Source organism: Anguilla anguilla, chromosome 8, assembly GCF_013347855.1.
Source record: "Anguilla anguilla isolate fAngAng1 chromosome 8, fAngAng1.pri, whole genome shotgun sequence".
Taxonomy (NCBI): Eukaryota; Metazoa; Chordata; class Actinopteri; order Anguilliformes; family Anguillidae; genus Anguilla; species Anguilla anguilla.
The window spans coordinates 21,760,379-21,780,191 of record NC_049208.1 but is presented as its reverse complement, the minus strand read 5'-3'; the positions used below and the strand labels follow the sequence as shown (position 1 = coordinate 21,780,191).

General features: G+C 38.2%; 3 protein-coding genes across 3 annotated transcripts; 1 reads left to right on the top strand and 2 right to left on the bottom strand.

The window, feature by feature from the left end:
• Window positions 1–250: 250 nt before the first annotated feature.
• LOC118233070 (cathelicidin-2-like) lies at window positions 251–2,102 on the bottom strand. The gene is made up of 4 exons (XM_035428411.1): window positions 1,726–2,102; window positions 1,460–1,582; window positions 896–1,003; window positions 251–407 (listed from the first exon to the last, which is right to left on the bottom strand). The coding sequence occupies exons 1-4, from the start codon at window positions 1,924–1,926 to the stop codon at window positions 360–362; spliced, it is 480 nt and encodes a 159-aa protein (XP_035284302.1). The 5' UTR covers window positions 1,927–2,102; the 3' UTR covers window positions 251–359.
• Window positions 2,103–6,528: 4,426 nt separating this feature from the next.
• On the top strand, window positions 6,529–8,797 carry LOC118234453 (serine/threonine-protein kinase pim-1-like). Its single transcript, XM_035430990.1, has 6 exons — window positions 6,529–6,707; window positions 6,903–6,950; window positions 7,267–7,645; window positions 7,883–8,059; window positions 8,140–8,270; window positions 8,664–8,797. Exons 1-5 carry the CDS (start codon window positions 6,564–6,566, stop codon window positions 8,244–8,246), a joined length of 855 nt encoding a protein of 284 aa, XP_035286881.1. The 5' UTR covers window positions 6,529–6,563; the 3' UTR covers window positions 8,247–8,270; window positions 8,664–8,797.
• A 3,410-nt stretch (window positions 8,798–12,207) lies between these two features.
• LOC118233071 (cathelicidin-2-like) lies at window positions 12,208–14,066 on the bottom strand. The gene is made up of 4 exons (XM_035428412.1): window positions 13,690–14,066; window positions 13,424–13,546; window positions 12,860–12,967; window positions 12,208–12,364 (listed from the first exon to the last, which is right to left on the bottom strand). The coding sequence occupies exons 1-4, from the start codon at window positions 13,888–13,890 to the stop codon at window positions 12,317–12,319; spliced, it is 480 nt and encodes a 159-aa protein (XP_035284303.1). The 5' UTR covers window positions 13,891–14,066; the 3' UTR covers window positions 12,208–12,316.
• Window positions 14,067–19,813: the final 5,747 nt, after the last annotated feature.

The window sequence follows — 19,813 nt, the reverse complement described above, 5'->3', positions numbered from 1 at the left end:
CTTATTCATTTTTACACATTTCCTTCAGATTTGCAGGAACCAGTGATCCTTAAACAGAATGGGGTTTATATCCAGAAAATGTGGCAGTTACAATTTTTTAATATCTGAAAATGTGGAGCTTCCAGGGTGGAGGGTATTTCAGTTTTTCATTAATTAAATTCTTAAATAACAACAATGTCACCTTAAAATAATTCATTTTGAGTTGCAGTATTTTTTTCATGAAATTATCACAGAATGAAATTTCAAAGTATACTTTGTAATTCAGTAAGGCACTCTTTATTTTCCACAAGTACTCTTTATTGATTTAAATACATTAAATAGGCCCAAAACAATGGCGTTGCTGTGGGTCCAGGCAGCTTTCACCAGTTGCTGAAATATTTTGTCCAACTTGGAGGCTCTGAGAGTTTCTAGAAAAGAAGAAAAAACAAGTGAAAATTAATGAGTAGTTGAAATACGTAATATATGAAATGTAAAAAGACACGCATTTGGAAAAATAAAAATACAGTCTGATGATTATAACAGTGTCTGATCTGAGGGATGGAATATGACAGAGGAAAAAATCCTCTCAGAATCTGCAAGAAATTCAGTAGACACACTGTACACGACCTCAGGCCTATATGATGTATAATAGGAGGTGTGCAGTAGAAGGCAATCCTCTGTCAGTTGTTGGGGGATGCTAACATTCAGTTTAATATATTTCAACAGAATTTGTGAATTCAAATTCATTTCCTGAACCTGAAGGCAACAAAGCATCATTAGTATAATTAACAGTATGTCAAAGCATAAATATTTAAGAAAATATTTAAATTGATTTGGTCCACATACTGACATATTTCTTGGTTTGGCTATATATTTTAGGTGTTCCATGAAGGCTAATCAGATGTAAAGCCTGTACCTTGCGCTCCTCTGGGTCTGTGACATCCTGACAGGACACTGTCAGAGATGCTGCCTCTCCTGGCTGTGACTTCAGGACTGTAGCTGTACTGGAGCACTTCTTCAGAGACTACAGACGAGGAGGAACAGAGAAACCATCAGCTTACAGGGTCGCCACCTACTGGAAGGACCTGACTCACAGGGCAAATGTTTTACTGGCACTAGTTCAAGAGGCTCATATTCCTTACGTAATCATCAGTGTGATTTCCCATTATCCCTGCAGTTATTGGACTGCTGCAGCTGACAGCAGTTGATCTGCCAGCATTTTGCAAATCACATTACAGTGGTCTATGAGCAGCAGGTCCAGTCGCCATCTATTTAAAAAAATTTTAACAGCTCACTGCCTCACATAAACTTTACACTAAAAACTGCCCTTTATTAAATAAAATAATGATCTTGTTTCACAAAGGGAAAATAAATCTTTTAGCAGGTTCAAGCATTCTGCAGTTTATGTGTGATCACTCTCTCTTTCCATCACTAGTATGGACTAAACATTGTGAGGATAATATGGACAGTGTGAACTCACCCCATTTTCCTTGAAGACACACTCTTCCTTTAGGTAGTCTTCTGATTTGGGGCACACTGTCTCCTTAAGCGTAAACGTAATGGACTTGATCATGACGGAGCCATCTCCGGGCTCAAACATCGACTGAGAGAGGGGGGAGGGAAGACAGGAAAAGCCACAGTTCAGATACAGACATTTGGGTTTCATATTTAAGTAACATTTGCTGCTGGAGACACATTTGTTTGCAAGGCTGCAGGCAACAGAATTAAAAATCAGACATATAGTACCATTGACCGCAAAGCGCCCATCTTTGGAGGTCCAAAAGCTTTTGTCTCCTGGCTTTTCTGGTTGAAGTCTGCAGTGGCCGCGGCAAGGACATCTGTAAAGGTGAAGACACTCCTGGCCAATGTCACAGAGACAAAAGCAACAAGGGAGAGCAGCAGCAGAGGTCCAACAGAGCTCTTCATCTTATGTGTCTCACTTCTCATCTCAGTCACACACTGGTCAATTACAGCATGGGGTCTGAGCTTTTTAAAGGTTGGGACTATCTACGTCCATCATGTCAGAAAGGTATCACGATATTGTGAAACAGTCAGTTTTGCAGTATTCTGGGTAGAGTTCCAGTACAAACACTACATCATGAGTGCAATCCTGGCTTTTCCACTTGGAAGTACACAAGAAAAAATCAGGTCTGTGTAAATAAGTCCAGAAGTCTAAAGTACACCTTGTGTTTCCATGTAGCTATAATGAAGTAAAGATATTTGGAAATGAATATACACATGGATACAGTACTTAAAAAAAAAAAAAAAAAAAAAAAACAGGCTATATTTTACAATAGTGGCCATTAGAAGTCATATCTTATTGCTGTTTTAATACAAAACATGTTTCCATTTTAGAGAATGCTTGCAGGTGAAACGGTGATGCTGAACGATTTTTTAAAAATTCCCTCTGACAGGGAATAATGGGCAAAAAATATCCAGTTTTGGTTTCATACAAATACTGCATGCATTTATTTAATTTGTTTATTATTATTATTTTGCTCCTCCATTTCCCTTCCTTCTGAGGCCCCGGTGCTTTGCACAGGGCAGCACATTCCGTTCTACCTTGCTGCTGTTTTTCCTGTAACTATTGTGCATGTTGTCATTGGGAAACTCCTCGGGAACGCATCCAAATGCTCATCTGGCATCAATCAAGCAGTTGTTTTCAAAGGGAAAAGTACAAATCTGACCTTTCCAGCTAGCACTGAAGCCAGGCTACCGAGGTTAATATTACCGAAAGGTATTCACATTAACTCATAGGTGCTCAAATCTTGCCCTCATGTACAAATCTTTAAGCAATCGATTTCAAATACGTACCTGAAGGTTTTTTGTGAATAAAGTCAATTTTGAATGCTGATGTAACACTACATCGATGTCTATTTCCAGCAGTTTACAAGAAGCCTGCACTATTGCATGTTGGTGACTTGGAAAACTCATATCATGCCTTTATATGAATACATACTCAAAATTATGTTTTTTTTTTTTTTTTTAAAGAAACTTAAAATAATGATAAGTCTTCTTTTTATGGATGTACCTGAGATACGTATGTTGTAACTCTACTTGGAGAATGGATTATGATACTGCTGAACAGGGGATAATGTTTTACTGTCATCCCTAGAATCTGTGCCACTGCACAGGTCACTGAACATATGGGGAAGGCAAGTGATCACACAAGGCTATTTATGGAATTCTGACTAAGACTGTACAAAGTAAAATCGTCTAAAATATACATTTGTTGAATAATAATACGTATGTACAGTTCAGCACCTATGATAAGAAGGTTTTCAGGAATTCAGGATTTTTTCTAAATGAAATTTTACTTCTGTAACTTTGAAAGTGAGGTTAAAATACACAGCTTTAACGATTTTGATTTTGTTAATTGGAATTTGGATGGCAGGATATGCTCATATGTATTCAACACCAAGAGCTAGACACTTACCACTCACTTTTGTCCCAAAAAATGACCACAGACTTATTTACAGATATTCACTGCAGTACATTCCTTATCTTTTCTTTGTTTTTTCCTTCCATTATGAATTTTCCCTAATAATCAACAACTATTTCAACCAAAAGCAACATACTTCATCCAATCACATTTGTTCATAACTGAAAGTAGCCAACTGCAGAACATCTATCCATCCATTATCTATACCCGCTTATCCTGGGTAGGGTCACAGGGGGTGCTGGAGTCTATCCCAACGTGCATTGGGCGAATGGCAGGAATACACCCTGGAGAGCCTGCCAATCTATCGTAGGCACACACACAATTCACTCTCACACTCATACCTATGGGCAATTTAAAGTCTCCAATTTGCCCACCTGCATGCCTTTGGACTATGGGAGGAAACCGGAGTATCCGAAGGAAACCCACACGGACATAGAGAGAACATGCAAACTCCACACAGGAAGGTCCAGGCCCAAGACCATCTAGCTGCGAGGTGACAGCACTACCCACTGCACCACCATGCCACCAAACTGCAGAACACAGAGGTAAAATTTTATTTTGTGACAGGTCCAGGGGCCTCATTTAAAAAAATTTTGTATGTGCAGATTTGATCCTAAATTCAATAAATTTCACTGTGACAATGATTTTGTCGGAAAACTTGACAATAAGGATAAATGAAGGTGTTCATGGGGTGGAGAAGTTTTTCAGTTTTGAGAAGTTAAAGCTGATTTCTGCTTATAAACTGACCATGTGTATGAAGCATTAAGGATCCTACAAAACACAATAGCAAGTCCACATCTGAATGACTGAAAAGAAACAAAATTTTGGAGTGGCCTAGTCAAAGTCCATAGTTGAAGCCAATAGAGATGTAGTGGCAGGACCTGAAACAAGCTGTTCATACTTGAGAACCTTCTAATATGTATGAATCAAAGCAGTTCAGCAAAGAGGAGTGGTCTGAAATTCCTCCAAAGAAATGGGAAATACTGATATCAAACTATAGGAAGTGTTTGGTTGCAGTTATTACTGCTAAAGGTGATGCAACCAGTTATTAAGTTTAAGAGGACAATCATTTTTCACATATGTTATATGGGTGTTTGATAATTTCTCTCATGAAGTAAATTAAATTATCATTTTTGAAAATCTGCTTTGTGTTTACTCAGGTTTTTTTTGTCTAATATCACATTTTGTCTAAAGATATGAAACCATTCAGTGTGATAAATATGCAAAATAGCATGGCACTGTAGGTGCTCTTTTGTTGTCATTCTGTTGTCATTTTTGAGGCTGTAGTTTTGGGGTGTTTAGGAACTATCCTGTGAATTGTTGTGAATAGTAGAATAAACGTTTCAAATGACATATTTCATGTTGTTTGCTGAAATAAGGCAATACAATAATTTTGACTGTTGTAGGCTACGGTGTGGTTCATTATGTTTCCATGCTAACCTCGAAGATAGTAGGGATGACGACTGAAGTGTCTTGAGCTGAAGTTATCGCCATAGGTGTGGCTGCTCTCCTGCTCTGGATGGCAATTGTCCGAGGCTGAACGGAATACAACACGGGTCTGAATCTGCCAACATCACCTTATTAAAACTTCCAGATTCATTGTACATTTTTCTCAAATTTCAGGCTACAGTATATGATTAGAAGTTATCAAACATCACATATTTTGTGCAATTCATCTGAGAATTGTGTTAATAAAGCTTAAATTCTATTTGGTGTATGACAATAAAGCCTGCATTCTTCAATTAGGTATTGCTATTAAAAAAAGCCCAAATATGGGTCTTACATGATATCTTCCTCTTTGGCATTGTTCCGTCCAATGAAAATAAGCAATTGATTATATGAGTGATAATGAATTCATCAATCAAACGAGTGATGTCAGGAGAAGATGATATGGCACTTGAACTTGCATTCCTGTTCAAGTATTCAGTACCCACCAAAATGATGCCCCTGATAAAGATGAGCACAGACTGTTATATAGAATAAACAATGTAATGACAGAACTACAGTACCTGCCTGAAAACCCTTCCGCTAATGCTTTAAAAATATGAAACAGCACCACCAGCTGTCCATAAGAAATAATGTTTGTATATTCACATTGCAATTATAGTTTTCAAATATATTTGTTCTGCTGCATTTGCTTTGCTTTATTCATTTTGTTACTTTAGTGTTTATTTCCTATTGAGTATTTCTTATTTGTGAGCAGTGTCACCAGGACTGCATATACATTTTTATTTGACTATATAAAGAATCTGAGAAATAAACTATGCATGTTCCTTCAGGGTTATATAAAATTCCCTATTTATGGAGACAAACAGTACAACTTTGCATGCATTTTATCAGCTGTTACACTTCATAGGCCATATTGTTTTCTGTACATTTTCATTGGTTGACAAAGTGAGTATTAAAGTTATTACAGCAATGCCATGTCCACCGCTTCTACTCTGGGGTATTGGAATTGATTAAATCATTACATTACAATCACTAAACAGATCCTCTTACCCAGAGATATTCTGGTCACGCATGAATTTGAATATCTTATTTTTCTTCTTGCTAGCCCCCATTTTTGAAGTGATTGATTCAGACTAATGCATGTCGTTTTAACCAGAGAGGAGAGTTCAGGAAAAAGTACCGGAGAAGGGGACAACTGTAGGGCAGAAGAGAGCACTGCCAACCTCTGTGGAGGAACCAGTTAGGAAGAGAAAGCCAGAGAAAGAGAGCATCTCGGCCTATGGAGACAAATTCTCCAGCTCCAATGGCAAAATTAAGAGCACACGGAAAAGTTAGGACCATAGCATTGAGCAATCATGCATCATTGTTTTTCTAAATTTATTTAGCAAATAATGAAATGTAATATTGTTATCCATTAAAATTATATGAACTGTTACGAGGCCCATATTGACTAGCATAGCTAGTAGGCATCACCATTGTCTTAGGATGCCTTGCGGTTGACTTTAAGTGGTTTATTTTATTATCAAGACATTAATATATGTAAATGCATTGGGATGTCTTTAAAGTTAAACATCACATCTTGAAGACAGTTGAAATTGAATGCACTTCCATTTTAAACAAATTTATTATTATCTGTAACTTTTTGGGACATTCCGAAGGATCTTGTCTGTTTTTATAAAGCAGGAATCTGCAAATGCTGTTTTTTAATTGGGAAATAACTGGTGTCTACCTGCTTATTTCAGCATGCGTCAACAAGTTCTATAGAAAAGGAAAATTACTTGGCCAAGGAGGATATGGCTCTGTGTATGCAGGGATCCGCATATCTGATGGACTGCCGGTAAGAATTCACCTTCTCTATGCTCTGTACCCACTAACAAGCCATTGAAACGTTGTCATCTACACCCGAATGTTTACTTTCCATCACATGACAAACCAGTTTTTACAGCACATTAAGTCATTCACAAGTTTTTTCTACGTTACAAAGTACCATGTTTGAAATATCAATTTTATCTCTCAAATGTATTTTTCTCAGGTGGCCCTCAAATATGTCAGGAAAGATGACGATGAAGAACTGCAGCTGGTAAGTACTGCTTCCATAATTTATGGAGTCCCACAAGAATATTGTATTTTGCAGAGCAGAACCTCAGGCGGGGAGAACTAAAACCACAAACTTCAAACACCTGGTAGGTTCAGGTTTATGTGTTAATATAAGCTTAATCACTCTCGTTTGTGGAGTTATAACACTAATGGTGACTTGGCTTATAAGTCAACAACATAGAAGGTATGGGATTTAAAAATTGGAAAATAAAATTGTTAGCTAGCAGTTTGCTCACCTACCCCATGTTATGTGCTAATGTGGCCAGCTCTCACCAAAACTGCCTGATTTCTCTCCGCAGCCTGGAATGGAAATGCCCATGCCCAAGGAAGTCGGACTGTTTCAGATGGTTAACACTCCATCGAGTCATCCCAACATCCTGAAACTCTTCGACTGGTTTGATAGACCTGCTTCATATGTAATGGCAATGGAGCGTCCAGACCCCTGCAAGGACCTGTTCACGTACTGCCAGGAACAGGGGGGTGTGCTGGATGAGGACCAGGCGCGAAGTGTGACCGGGCAGCTGCTTGGGGCGCTACAGCACTGCCACAATCACGGAGTGGTTCACCGTGATGTGAAGCCCGAGAACATCCTGATCCAGACAGACACAAAGGAGATCAAACTGATCGACTTTGGGTGTGGGGACCCACTGAAGCACACCGCATACACCAATATCTCTGGTCAGTGAGCGGGGCAGTTCATGCATCTTAGCTTGGAAGGTTTGGAAGGTGTCTGGAGTAAACAGTCATACTGTGATGCATCCGGAAATATAACATGTAGCATAATCGTGAAATAATTCTCTTGGACTCTTTTTATGTTGCTGTGTGAACTCTTTTTATATCCTGACAGACTGAAGACTAATTTTTTTCAATGCCAAAAGGTATGGCATACTGATTTTTCTTGTGACTGTTGATCAGGGACCCCTGAATTCCTGCCAGTTGAATGGTTTGAAAAAGAACAGTTTCTGGCGGGCCCTGGGACTGTGTGGTCAGTGGGTGTGACCCTGTATAACATCGTCTGCGGTAACGATCCGTTCACTACGTACACCAGCAGGGAAATGCGGCACGTGGAGTTCTGTGCAGGGCTGTCATCAGGTGAGGAGCCAGCAGAGGGTTGAGCGGCATTTGGGCGCTGTGTTCCCTGTCCATTCATGTTTTTTCTCTTTCCCTAACAGGGATCAAGGACTTCATTCTGTGCTGTTTGAGGCCCCGGGCAAAAGACCGGCCCACCCTGGAGCAGCTACAGTGCCACCCCTGGCTCCAGCAGTCCAGCCGAGTATAGCGTGTGGATGCACCCCACAGTCAGGTATTTAATTCTCACACGATGGGATACTTGCATAAATCACATCACAAAATTCCTCTGCAGGTACATCTGAGCACTCCTCATGCTGAGTGAATTTCATTTATGAAAATCAGGAAAGGCAAGGATGCCTGTTGCACTGGAGGTGCATTGCATTAATTTGGGAGATGTGCTAATCCTTATTTAAAATATAATTGCACATTAGCTAGTCACAAAGGAAATTACTAGCTGGATAGCTATCTTGGCAAAGGTATTATGGTAACTGTAATTTTAATGATCAATTATCAGTCGAGTAATAACTTGGCATTCTTTGTGTTACATGTTAGTTTCACTGCTCCCTTTTATCCCAGACAGAATACTCACCCACCTTATCTTCTGTTTCTTCCCTCCTTTTGACAGCTGGGTGTGGCAGTGAGGCAAAGACAAGTGTTATTTAATTTTTCCCATTGGAGATATATTTTAATCCCCATCAACATGTCCCATCGTTGCAATGTCCTCCCGTCAGTTCTGGAGGGTTTTACAAGTGCAGGAAAATCTCGTAGGAAGACCTCGTATGATATTCTGATTTTCACTCAGTGTGATATGCTACAACATGTCTATGACTGAGGTGGTCTTATACAAGCAGAAACAAGGGTTTATGGTTGCAGTAGGGTCTGACATGGTGATTGGCTGGCAGCATAGCTATTCAGAGGATGTCATTTGGTTTCCAGCATTGTGATTGGCTTGCAGTGTAACAATTTTTGGGATGCCATTTGTCGTCCGATGTGATTAGCTGACAGTATAACCATTTGAATGATGCCTCGTGTCCAGAATGGTGATTGGCTGACAGTGTAGCCATTTTTAGGATGTCATTTGAGGTCAGATATGGTGAGTAGCTGGCAGGATATCCATTTTGAGGTTGCCATTTGATGTCTGACATGGTGATTAGCTGGCAGGATAACCATTTTTAGAATGTCATTTTACGTTCGGCATAGTGAATAGCTGGCAGCATAGCCATTTGGAGGATGTCATTTGGTGTCTTGACTTGTGATAGGCTGACAGTTTAGCCATTTGTAGGAAGTCATTTGATGTCCGACATGGTGATTGACTGGCAGCATAGCCATTTGTAGGAAGTCATTTGATGTCCGACATGGTGATTGACTGGCAGCATAGCCATTTGTAGGATGTCATTTGAGGTCAAATATGGTGATTAGCTGGGAGGATAACCATTTGGAGGTTGCCATATGATGTCTTGACATGGTGATTAGCTGGAAGGATAACTATTTGGAGGCTTTGTGATTTGCTGGCAGTGTCGCTATTTGGAGGATGCTATTTGGGGTAATGCTGGCACCATGTGTTTTTGGAGAATGCCATTTGGAGTACAGCATTGTGTCTTCCTGAAAGCCACTGGGAGGAAAGAAGACTGGATGAAGAAATAGGCGGCTGGACAGAAAACATGGCTACTTGCAACAAGGACCAAAAAGAGTGCTACAGTTTACAGTATGAAACAATATCACCATGTACCCCCGGAGAAATCCTGACCACGTTACAGGGATAGTCTCCCCTTTTTTGGAAATTTGCTTTTTGGCTAACTTACATAGTTTGTTGATACGATCTTCCAATTTCATCCCTATGGGTCCAGTATAAAAATATTAGACTATATATCTAGGGATGCAAGGTAACTTGTCCTACCTCTATTATTGGCTGCAGATGGAACCAATGTTAGCTCTGCTAAGTGAAATGATACAAGCCTGAGTTGGGGTTGCCAGGTAGGTGTGCCTGGACTGTGTGACCTTTTGCTGCCACTGCAGCCAATAGTATTCCATACCTGGCAACCCACACTTCCAAGTTGTGCTGCACACACACACTTTTCCAAGTTGCGCTGCACAGCTAGTAATCACTGCACCCAGTGGATGGATGCATGATTAGTTGTCATAGTTCTGATTTTAGCTGCCTCTAAAATACCGAGATCTCTGTTTTTATTTTTAGTCGTTATGAACTCACAAGGTGCAAGAGTAAATAACTCAGCTTTCGGTGATGCTGGAAAGTGTATTTCCATCACTAATTAGCAAAGCTAACATTGCTTCTGCCTGCAGTCATTCATAGAGGCAGCACAGTTAGTATGCAGCTTGTAGATATTGTCTAATATTTTTGTACTGGACAAACAGGGATTAAATTAGTACCGATCTTATCAACTAACCGGCAAAATTGGCCGATATTCAAATTTCCCAAAAAGTTGGGACTATTCCTTTAATGCCAACTGACCAAAGACGGGCATTGACCCACGATTGGCCGTAGCATCACCTAGGGAAGGACCATCCTATGACCGCCCTATTGAGCCTGCCTGTAGCTGGTTGCAAACACAGGACACATCTGTCTAGTGCACACCCTCTAGTTGGACATTACAGTGATGGGATGTGCTTAAAATCATGATGGGGATTTTTTAAAATCAATCAATCAATAAATTTGAATGATGTAAACATTGACTGACCATGTTAATCAACACCCTGAGCCGACCAGAGGAGGATGGGTTTCCCCCTTGAGCCTGGTTCCTTCCAAGGTTTCTTCCCATCTGCCACAGAGAGCTTTTCCTTGCCACTGTTGCTTTAGGCTTGCTCCGGTGGGGGTTTAGGCCAGGGTTGTCTGTGAAGCATATTGTGACAATTGCTGTGAAATACGCTATATAAATAAAATTTGATTGATTGATTGATGGATGGGTTTTTTATCCTTAAGTTAAAAAAATCAATAAATATATGTGAAACTTGTGAATTTGTTTGTTTGCTAATAGTAGGGAACAGTAGACACGAGAAAAGTATTGTTGGGTGTAACCAAATCAGAAGGAGCATACAAAAACAAGCCAGTAGCCTTTAGTAAAATTAAATGTTGGACGTTGCAGAAATGTACCTTCTAAAACCTAGCAGGTATCCATATACTGTTTTACTAGAATAAAATGAGAAGAATAATATAAGAGGGCAGGACACACATACTAATGCATTTAAGGGAATTGCTTGTTTGTCATTTAGCATTAATGTAAAAAGAATATAGCCCATCAAAAGATATCTTTTCATATACTGTAGTGTAAGAAGAAATGAAAAGTCTTGGACAGAATAATGGAAACACTTCATGAAAAATTACTTTAAATTTAAAGCGCCTAAATTACAATCACAATGGCAGCTACACAATAGAGTCATGTTTTATAATGCCAATTAGCTCTGTGTCAAGAGTTGTAGCATCCAGCACATTGAACTGCGAAATATTTAATGTAGCATGGGTAACGGTGTCGAAAATTATGACAGCATATACGAAACGCTATGTGCATCAATAAAGAGGAACAGTGGTCATAAATTCATTAACAGGGACAGATGGACAATTCACAGGATAGTTACTAAATCCTCCAAAACTAAAGCTTCAAAAATGACCACAGAACACTCAGCTAAATCTGAGCATATGACCATAATGACCTATAAATCTATTTATGAAATATCCATACACAAAAGTAATGTTTCTCAATCCTTCCTAAGTATGATCAGTTTATCAATTATAAATCATCCTAACTTCCGCGCACATTTAGCTCAATTAGCTTACAATTCCACCCCATGAACTTGTTTTCATAGTTTACTGTCATGTTAATGTTATATATTTCAGTATTGCATAGCATAAACTATTTGTTACTGTTGTTTTGATTAAATTTCTAACCTCTGTAGAATGCTCTTGCTTATTCATTTTTACACATTTCCTTCAGATTTGCAGGAACCAGTGATCCTTAAACAGAATGGGGTTTATATCCAGAAAATGTGGCAGTTACAATTTTTTAATATCTGAAAATGTGGAGCTTCCAGGGTGGAGGGTATTTCAGTTTTTCATTAATTAAATTCTTAAATAACAACAATGTCACCTTAAAATAATTCATTTTGAGTTGCAGTATTTTTTTCATGAAATTATCACAGAATGAAATTTCAAAGTATACTTTGTAATTCAGTAAGGCACTCTTTATTTTCCACAAGTACTCTTTATTGATTTAAATACATTAAATAGGCCCAAAACAATGGCGTTGCTGTGGGTCCAGGCAGCTTTCACCAGTTGCTGAAATATTTTGTCCAACTTGGAGGCTCTGAGAGTTTCTAGAAAAGAAGAAAAAACAAGTGAAAATTAATGAGTAGTTGAAATACGTAATATATGAAATGTAAAAAGACACGCATTTGGAAAAATAAAAATACAGTCTGATGATTATAACAGTGTCTGATCTGAGGGATGGAATATGACAGAGGAAAAAATCCTCTCAGAATCTGCAAGAAATTCAGTAGACACACTGTACACGACCTCAGGCCTATATGATGTATAATAGAGTTGTAGAGGTGTGCAGTAGAAGGCAATCCTCTGTCAGTTGTTGGGGGATGCTAACATTCAGTTTAATATATTTCAACAGAATTTGTGAATTCAAATTCATTTCCTGAACCTGAAGGCAACAAAGCATCATTAGTATAATTAACAGTATGTCAAAGCATAAATATTTAAGAAAATATTTAAATTGATTTGGTCCACATACTGACATATTTCTTGGTTTGGCTATATATTTTAGGTGTTCCATGAAGGCTAATCAGATGTAAAGCCTGTACCTTGCGCTCCTCTGGGTCTGTGACATCCTGACAGGACACTGTCAGAGATGCTGCCTCTCCTGGCTGTGACTTCAGGACTGTAGCTGTACTGGAGCACTTCTTCAGAGACTACAGACGAGGAGGAACAGAGAAACCATCAGCTTACAGGGTCGCCACCTACTGGAAGGACCTGACTCACAGGGCAAATGTTTTACTGGCACTAGTTCAAGAGGCTCATATTCCTTACGTAATCATCAGTGTGATTTCCCATTATCCCTGCAGTTATTGGACTGCTGCAGCTGACAGCAGTTGATCTGCCAGCATTTTGCAAATCACATTACAGTGGTCTATGAGCAGCAGGTCCAGTCGCCATCTATTTAAAAAAATTTTAACAGCTCACTGCCTCACATAAACTTTACACTAAAAACTGCCCTTTATTAAATAAAATAATGATCTTGTTTCACAAAGGGAAAATAAATCTTTTAGCAGGTTCAAGCATTCTGCAGTTTATGTGTGATCACTCTCTCTTTCCATCACTAGTATGGACTAAACATTGTGAGGATAATATGGACAGTGTGAACTCACCCCATTTTCCTTGAAGACACACTCTTCCTTTAGGTAGTCTTCTGATTTGGGGCACACTGTCTCCTTAAGCGTAAACGTAATGGACTTGATCATGACGGAGCCATCTCCGGGCTCAAACATCGACTGAGAGAGGGGGGAGGGAAGACAGGAAAAGCCACAGTTCAGATACAGACATTTGGGTTTCATATTTAAGTAACATTTGCTGCTGGAGACACATTTGTTTGCAAGGCTGCAGGCAACAGAATTAAAAATCAGACATATAGTACCATTGACCGCAAAGCGCCCATCTTTGGAGGTCCAAAAGCTTTTGTCTCCTGGCTTTTCTGGTTGAAGTCTGCAGTGGCCGCGGCAAGGACATCTGTAAAGGTGAAGACACTCCTGGCCAATGTCACAGAGACAAAAGCAACAAGGGAGAGCAGCAGCAGAGGTCCAACAGAGCTCTTCATCTTATGTGTCTCACTTCTCATCTCAGTCACACACTGGTCAATTACAGCATGGGGTCTGAGCTTTTTAAAGGTTGGGACTATCTACGTCCATCATGTCAGAAAGGTATCACGATATTGTGAAACAGTCAGTTTTGCAGTATTCTGGGTAGAGTTCCAGTACAAACACTACATCATGAGTGCAATCCTGGCTTTTCCACTTGGAAGTACACAAGAAAAAATCAGGTCTGTGTAAATAAGTCCAGAAGTCTAAAGTACACCTTGTGTTTCCATGTAGCTATAATGAAGTAAAGATATTTGGAAATGAATATACACATGGATACAGTACTTTAAAAAAAAAAAAAAAAAAAAAAACAGGCTATATTTTACAATAGTGGCCATTAGAAGTCATATCTTATTGCTGTTTTAATACAAAACATGTTTCCATTTTAGAGAATGCTTGCAGGTGAAACGGTGATGCTGAACGATTTTTTAAAAATTCCCTCTGACAGGGAATAATGGGCAAAAAATATCCAGTTTTGGTTTCATACAAATACTGCATGCATTTATTTAATTTGTTTATTATTATTATTTTGCTCCTCCATTTCCCTTCCTTCTGAGGCCCCGGTGCTTTGCACAGGGCAGCACATTCCGTTCTACCTTGCTGCTGTTTTTCCTGTAACTATTGTGCATGTTGTCATTGGGAAACTCCTCGGGAACGCATCCAAATGCTCATCTGGCATCAATCAAGCAGTTGTTTTCAAAGGGAAAAGTACAAATCTGACCTTTCCAGCTAGCACTGAAGCCAGGCTACCGAGGTTAATATTACCGAAAGGTATTCACATTAACTCATAGGTGCTCAAATCTTGCCCTCATGTACAAATCTTTAAGCAATCGATTTCAAATACGTACCTGAAGGTTTTTTGTGAATAAAGTCAATTTTGAATGCTGATGTAACACTACATCGATGTCTATTTCCAGCAGTTTACAAGAAGCCTGCACTATTGCATGTTGGTGACTTGGAAAACTCATATCATGCCTTTATATGAATACATACTCAAAATTATGTTTTTTTTTTTTTTTTTAAAGAAACTTAAAATAATGATAAGTCTTCTTTTTATGGATGTACCTGAGATACGTATGTTGTAACTCTACTTGGAGAATGGATTATGATACTGCTGAACAGGGGATAATGTTTTACTGTCATCCCTAGAATCTGTGCCACTGCACAGGTCACTGAACATATGGGGAAGGCAAGTGATCACACAAGGCTATTTATGGAATTCTGACTAAGACTGTACAAAGTAAAATCGTCTAAAATATACATTTGTTGAATAATAATACGTATGTACAGTTCAGCACCTATGATAAGAAGGTTTTCAGGAATTCAGGATTTTTTCTAAATGAAATTTTACTTCTGTAACTTTGAAAGTGAGGTTAAAATACACAGCTTTAACGATTTTGATTTTGTTAATTGGAATTTGGATGGCAGGATATGCTCATATGTATTCAACACCAAGAGCTAGACACTTACCACTCACTTTTGTCCCAAAAAATGACCACAGACTTATTTACAGATATTCACTGCAGTACATTCCTTATCTTTTCTTTGTTTTTTCCTTCCATTATGAATTTTCCCTAATAATCAACAACTATTTCAACCAAAAGCAACATACTTCATCCAATCACATTTGTTCATAACTGAAAGTAGCCAACTGCAGAACATCTATCCATCCATTATCTATACCCGCTTATCCTGGGTAGGGTCACAGGGGGTGCTGGAGTCTATCCCAACGTGCATTGGGCGAATGGCAGGAATACACCCTGGAGAGCCTGCCAATCTATCGTAGGCACACACACAATTCACTCTCACACTCATACCTATGGGCAATTTAAAGTCTCCAATTTGCCCACCTGCATGCCTTTGGACTATGGGAGGAAACCGGAGTATCCGAAGGAAACCCACACGGACATAGAGAGAACATGCAAACTCCACACAGGAAGGTCCAGGCCCAAGACCATCTAGCTGCGAGGTGACAGCACTACCCACTGCACCACCATGCCACCAAACTGCAGAACACAGAGGTAAAATTTTATTTTGTGACAGGTCCAGGGGCCTCATTTAAAAAAATTTTGTATGTGCAGATTTGATCCTAAATTCAATAAATTTCACTGTGACAATGATTTTGTCGGAAAACTTGACAATAAGGATAAATGAAGGTGTTCATGGGGTGGAGAAGTTTTTCAGTTTTGAGAAGTTAAAGCTGATTTCTGCTTATAAACTGACCATGTGTATGAAGCATTAAGGATCCTACAAAACACAATAGCAAGTCCACATCTGAATGACTGAAAAGAAACAAAATTTTGGAGTGGCCTAGTCAAAGTCCATAGTTGAAGCCAATAGAGATGTAGTGGCAGGACCTGAAACAAGCTGTTCATACTTGAGAACCTTCTAATATGTATGAATCAAAGCAGTTCAGCAAAGAGGAGTGGTCTGAAATTCCTCCAAAGAAATGGGAAATACTGATATCAAACTATAGGAAGTGTTTGGTTGCAGTTATTACTGCTAAAGGTGATGCAACCAGTTATTAAGTTTAAGAGGACAATCATTTTTCACATATGTTATATGGGTGTTTGATAAGTTCTCTCATGAAGTAAATTAAATTATCATTTTTGAAAATCTGCTTTGTGTTTACTCAGGTTTTTTTTGTCTAATATCACATTTTGTCTAAAGATATGAAACCATTCAGTGTGATAAATATGCAGAATAGCATGGCACTGTAGGTGCTCTTTTGTTGTCATTCTGTTGTCATTTTTGAGGCTGTAGTTTTGGGGTGTTTAGGAACTATCCTGTGAATTGTTGTGAATAGTAGAATAAACGTTTCAAATGACATATTTCATGTTGTTTGCTGAAATAAGGCAATACAATAATTTTGACTGTTGTAGGCTACGGTGTGGTTCATTATGTTTCCATGCTAACCTCGAAGATAGTAGGGATGACGACTGAAGTGTCTTGAGCTGAAGTTATCGCCATAGGTGTGGCTGCTCTCCTGCTCTGGATGGCAATTGTCCGAGGCTGAACGGAATACAACACGGGTCTGAATCTGCCAACATCACCTTATTAAAACTTCCAGATTCATTGTACATTTTTCTCAAATTTCAGGCTACAGTATATGATTAGAAGTTATCAAACATCACATATTTTGTGCAATTCATCTGAGAATTGTGTTAATAAAGCTTAAATTCTATTTGGTGTATGACAATAAAGCCTGCATTCTTCAATTAGGTATTGCTATTAAAAAAAGCCCAAATATGGGTCTTACATGATATCTTCCTCTTTGGCATTGTTCCGTCCAATGAAAATAAGCAATTGATTATATGAGTGATAATGAATTCATCAATCAAACGAGTGATGTCAGGAGAAGATGATATGGCACTTGAACTTGCATTCCTGTTCAAGTATTCAGTACCCACCAAAATGATGCCCCTGATAAAGATGAGCACAGACTGTTATATAGAATAAACAATGTAATGACAGAACTACAGTACCTGCCTGAAAACCCTTCCGCTAATGCTTTAAAAATATGAAACAGCACCACCAGCTGTCCATAAGAAATAATGTTTGTATATTCACATTGCAATTATAGTTTTCAAATATATTTGTTCTGCTGCATTTGCTTTGCTTTATTCATTTTGTTACTTTAGTGTTTATTTCCTATTGAGTATTTCTTATTTGTGAGCAGTGTCACCAGGACTGCATATACATTTTTATTTGACTATATAAAGAATCTGAGAAATAAACTATGCATGTTCCTTCAGGGTTATATAAAATTCCCTATTTATGGAGACAAACAGTACAACTTTGCATGCATTTTATCAGCTGTTACACTTCATAGGCCATATTGTTTTCTGTACATTTTCATTGGTTGACAAAGTGAGTATTAAAGTTATTACAGCAATGCCATGTCCACCGCTTCTACTCTGGGGTATTGGAATTGATTAAATCATTACATTACAATCACTAAACAGATCCTCTTACCCAGAGATATTCTGGTCACGCATGAATTTGAATATCTTATTTTTCAAAATTTTACATTAATTTCTACACACTATTATAATATAGTGGAATGACTGTATTGCATATTGCAAACTCCTTGTTCTGGCACAGAGAAGAACTGTTCAATCTGGTTCCTGCTGGACAGATATGTGCAATAGTTTTAAGATTCGAAAAGACTCCAAATCTTTCTAAGAGTTTAGCTCATCTCACTAACTTTCTCGCATAACCGCCTTTAATAAATTACATTTAATGCTGACTACATAGCTAGCTGAGGGTGACTATAAACATTTTTTTTGACATTTGTTTGATATCAAGAGTTTTGTCTACTGAACTTCTGGCCTCAATTAAAATTATGTATTATATAGTTTTTTAATTAATAGATGCCTTTTTCAGAATTGTTTACACAGCATGTATGTTTTCTCTACTGTCCGTATACACAGCAGTATCGAACCAAATGTCTTATTCCAGAAGCCACGATAAATCAAACAAAATGTATGTATCCAAACAGTTCTTTTAACTGTTAGTCACTCATAAGGCTGATAATCTGGTTTAAATCTGAAATACTGAAACGGATAAAACTGAATTGGTTAAACATATCTAAATCATTTCTACATACAGCACAAAAATAATTGATATACTGCCCTGGGACAGAATTCCCATGTTTTAATGAAAATATTTCCCACCTCTTGAGAGAGAAATTTTGTGCTTATCTGTCTTGATTTTTATACTAGAACCTGGTTTACACTGTCCACAGGTAGATTATCATATCATTTGCAATATCCACTGCAGCAAATTCAATATCTTCCGCTTAAAATTACCAACAACACTGGACAGCAGCTCCCACTGCTTTGTGGGATAAAAAGTGATTGCAAATTCTAGGCCTGGTCATTTTTGCTACAGCTAACACTGCCTAGTCTTGGTAAATAATTTGAATGCAGCATAAATTTATATCGCTCTGCAATATATTGCCTGTTGCATGTATTGCATACTCCGTTATATTGTTCCCTGCAGAAATATGACAGAATATGTTGGTTCTCTGTGAGTGGGTACCTTTTCACATTTTTTATTTATTTTAGAATTGGCTATTGACAACAGGTTCACTTCGTTAAAAGTAATGGCAGTACAGTGTCATCTCGAATCCGGTCATCTGATTAGTTGGCATTGATCTTCCTCACCAGAGCATCAGCATTAGCACACCTACAAATACCATTTTACAGGTTTTCAAATCAGTACACAAAATTTGGTGCAAAGGTCCAGAGGTTGTAAGAGGTTGATTTGAGATATTGTAATTACACAGTTGTCTGTGGTCTAGTTTATCTGAGAAGTTATAAATACTAAGTTGTCTTGGTAAAAGTTTGAAACTTATTGTGTGTATTCTCACATTAATTTACAGATTTTTGAATCCATTCTACAGATTTGTGAATCAATTCTATAGATTTGTGAAACCCATTTACAGATGTGTGAATCCATTCTTCAGATCTATGACTTTTAGTACAAAAATACCTCCATAAATCTGGGCTGAAATAAAACAATATTAAAAACAAAAAACTATGTTTTTCATACTAATGAGTGTGGATTAGGCTCTTTAAAAGAAGGTTTGAATCTTAAGAAATCTGCCCAGCGGTGAGTAAATATTATTTAAAATACAGTAGACATATCAAACAGGGCTGTAGCAGTTGTCAAAGATCTGTGGTGACACACCTTGAAGGAGAGCAGGCTGATGTTAGCGTTAGGGCTGATCAACGTTGTTTCCTGTCTTCAGGCTTTTGGCAAATGCAAACATTTCACTGAAAAATGTTGTTTTTTGTGATTAATTACCTTATTTTTTTTACACCTGGAGGTTAAATCAATACTTGGTATTATTATACATGTAAACGCCGTTGTAAATTGCCATATGAAATTCAACACATC

Coding starts and splice junctions, on each gene's coding strand:
- LOC118233071 (XM_035428412.1), bottom strand. CDS start 13,890: ATGAGAAGTGAGACACATAAGATGAAGAGCTCTGTTGGACCTCTGCTG. Junction 13,547..13,689: donor TGGGCGCTTTGCGGTCAATG/GTACTATATGTC, acceptor CCCCTCTCTCAG/TCGATGTTTGAGCCCGGAGA. Junction 12,968..13,423: donor GTGTCTTCAAGGAAAATGGG/GTGAGTTCACAC, acceptor CCTCGTCTGTAG/TCTCTGAAGAAGTGCTCCAG.
- LOC118233070 (XM_035428411.1), bottom strand. CDS start 1,926: ATGAGAAGTGAGACACATAAGATGAAGAGCTCTGTTGGACCTCTGCTG. Junction 1,583..1,725: donor TGGGCGCTTTGCGGTCAATG/GTACTATATGTC, acceptor CCCCTCTCTCAG/TCGATGTTTGAGCCCGGAGA. Junction 408..895: donor CAGACCCAGAGGAGCGCAAG/GTACAGGCTTTA, acceptor CTTCTTTTCTAG/AAACTCTCAGAGCCTCCAAG.
- LOC118234453 (XM_035430990.1), top strand. CDS start 6,564: ATGCTGTTTTTTAATTGGGAAATAACTGGTGTCTACCTGCTTATTTCA. Junction 6,951..7,266: donor ACGATGAAGAACTGCAGCTG/GTAAGTACTGCT, acceptor TTCTCTCCGCAG/CCTGGAATGGAAATGCCCAT. Junction 8,060..8,139: donor CTGTGCAGGGCTGTCATCAG/GTGAGGAGCCAG, acceptor TTTCCCTAACAG/GGATCAAGGACTTCATTCTG.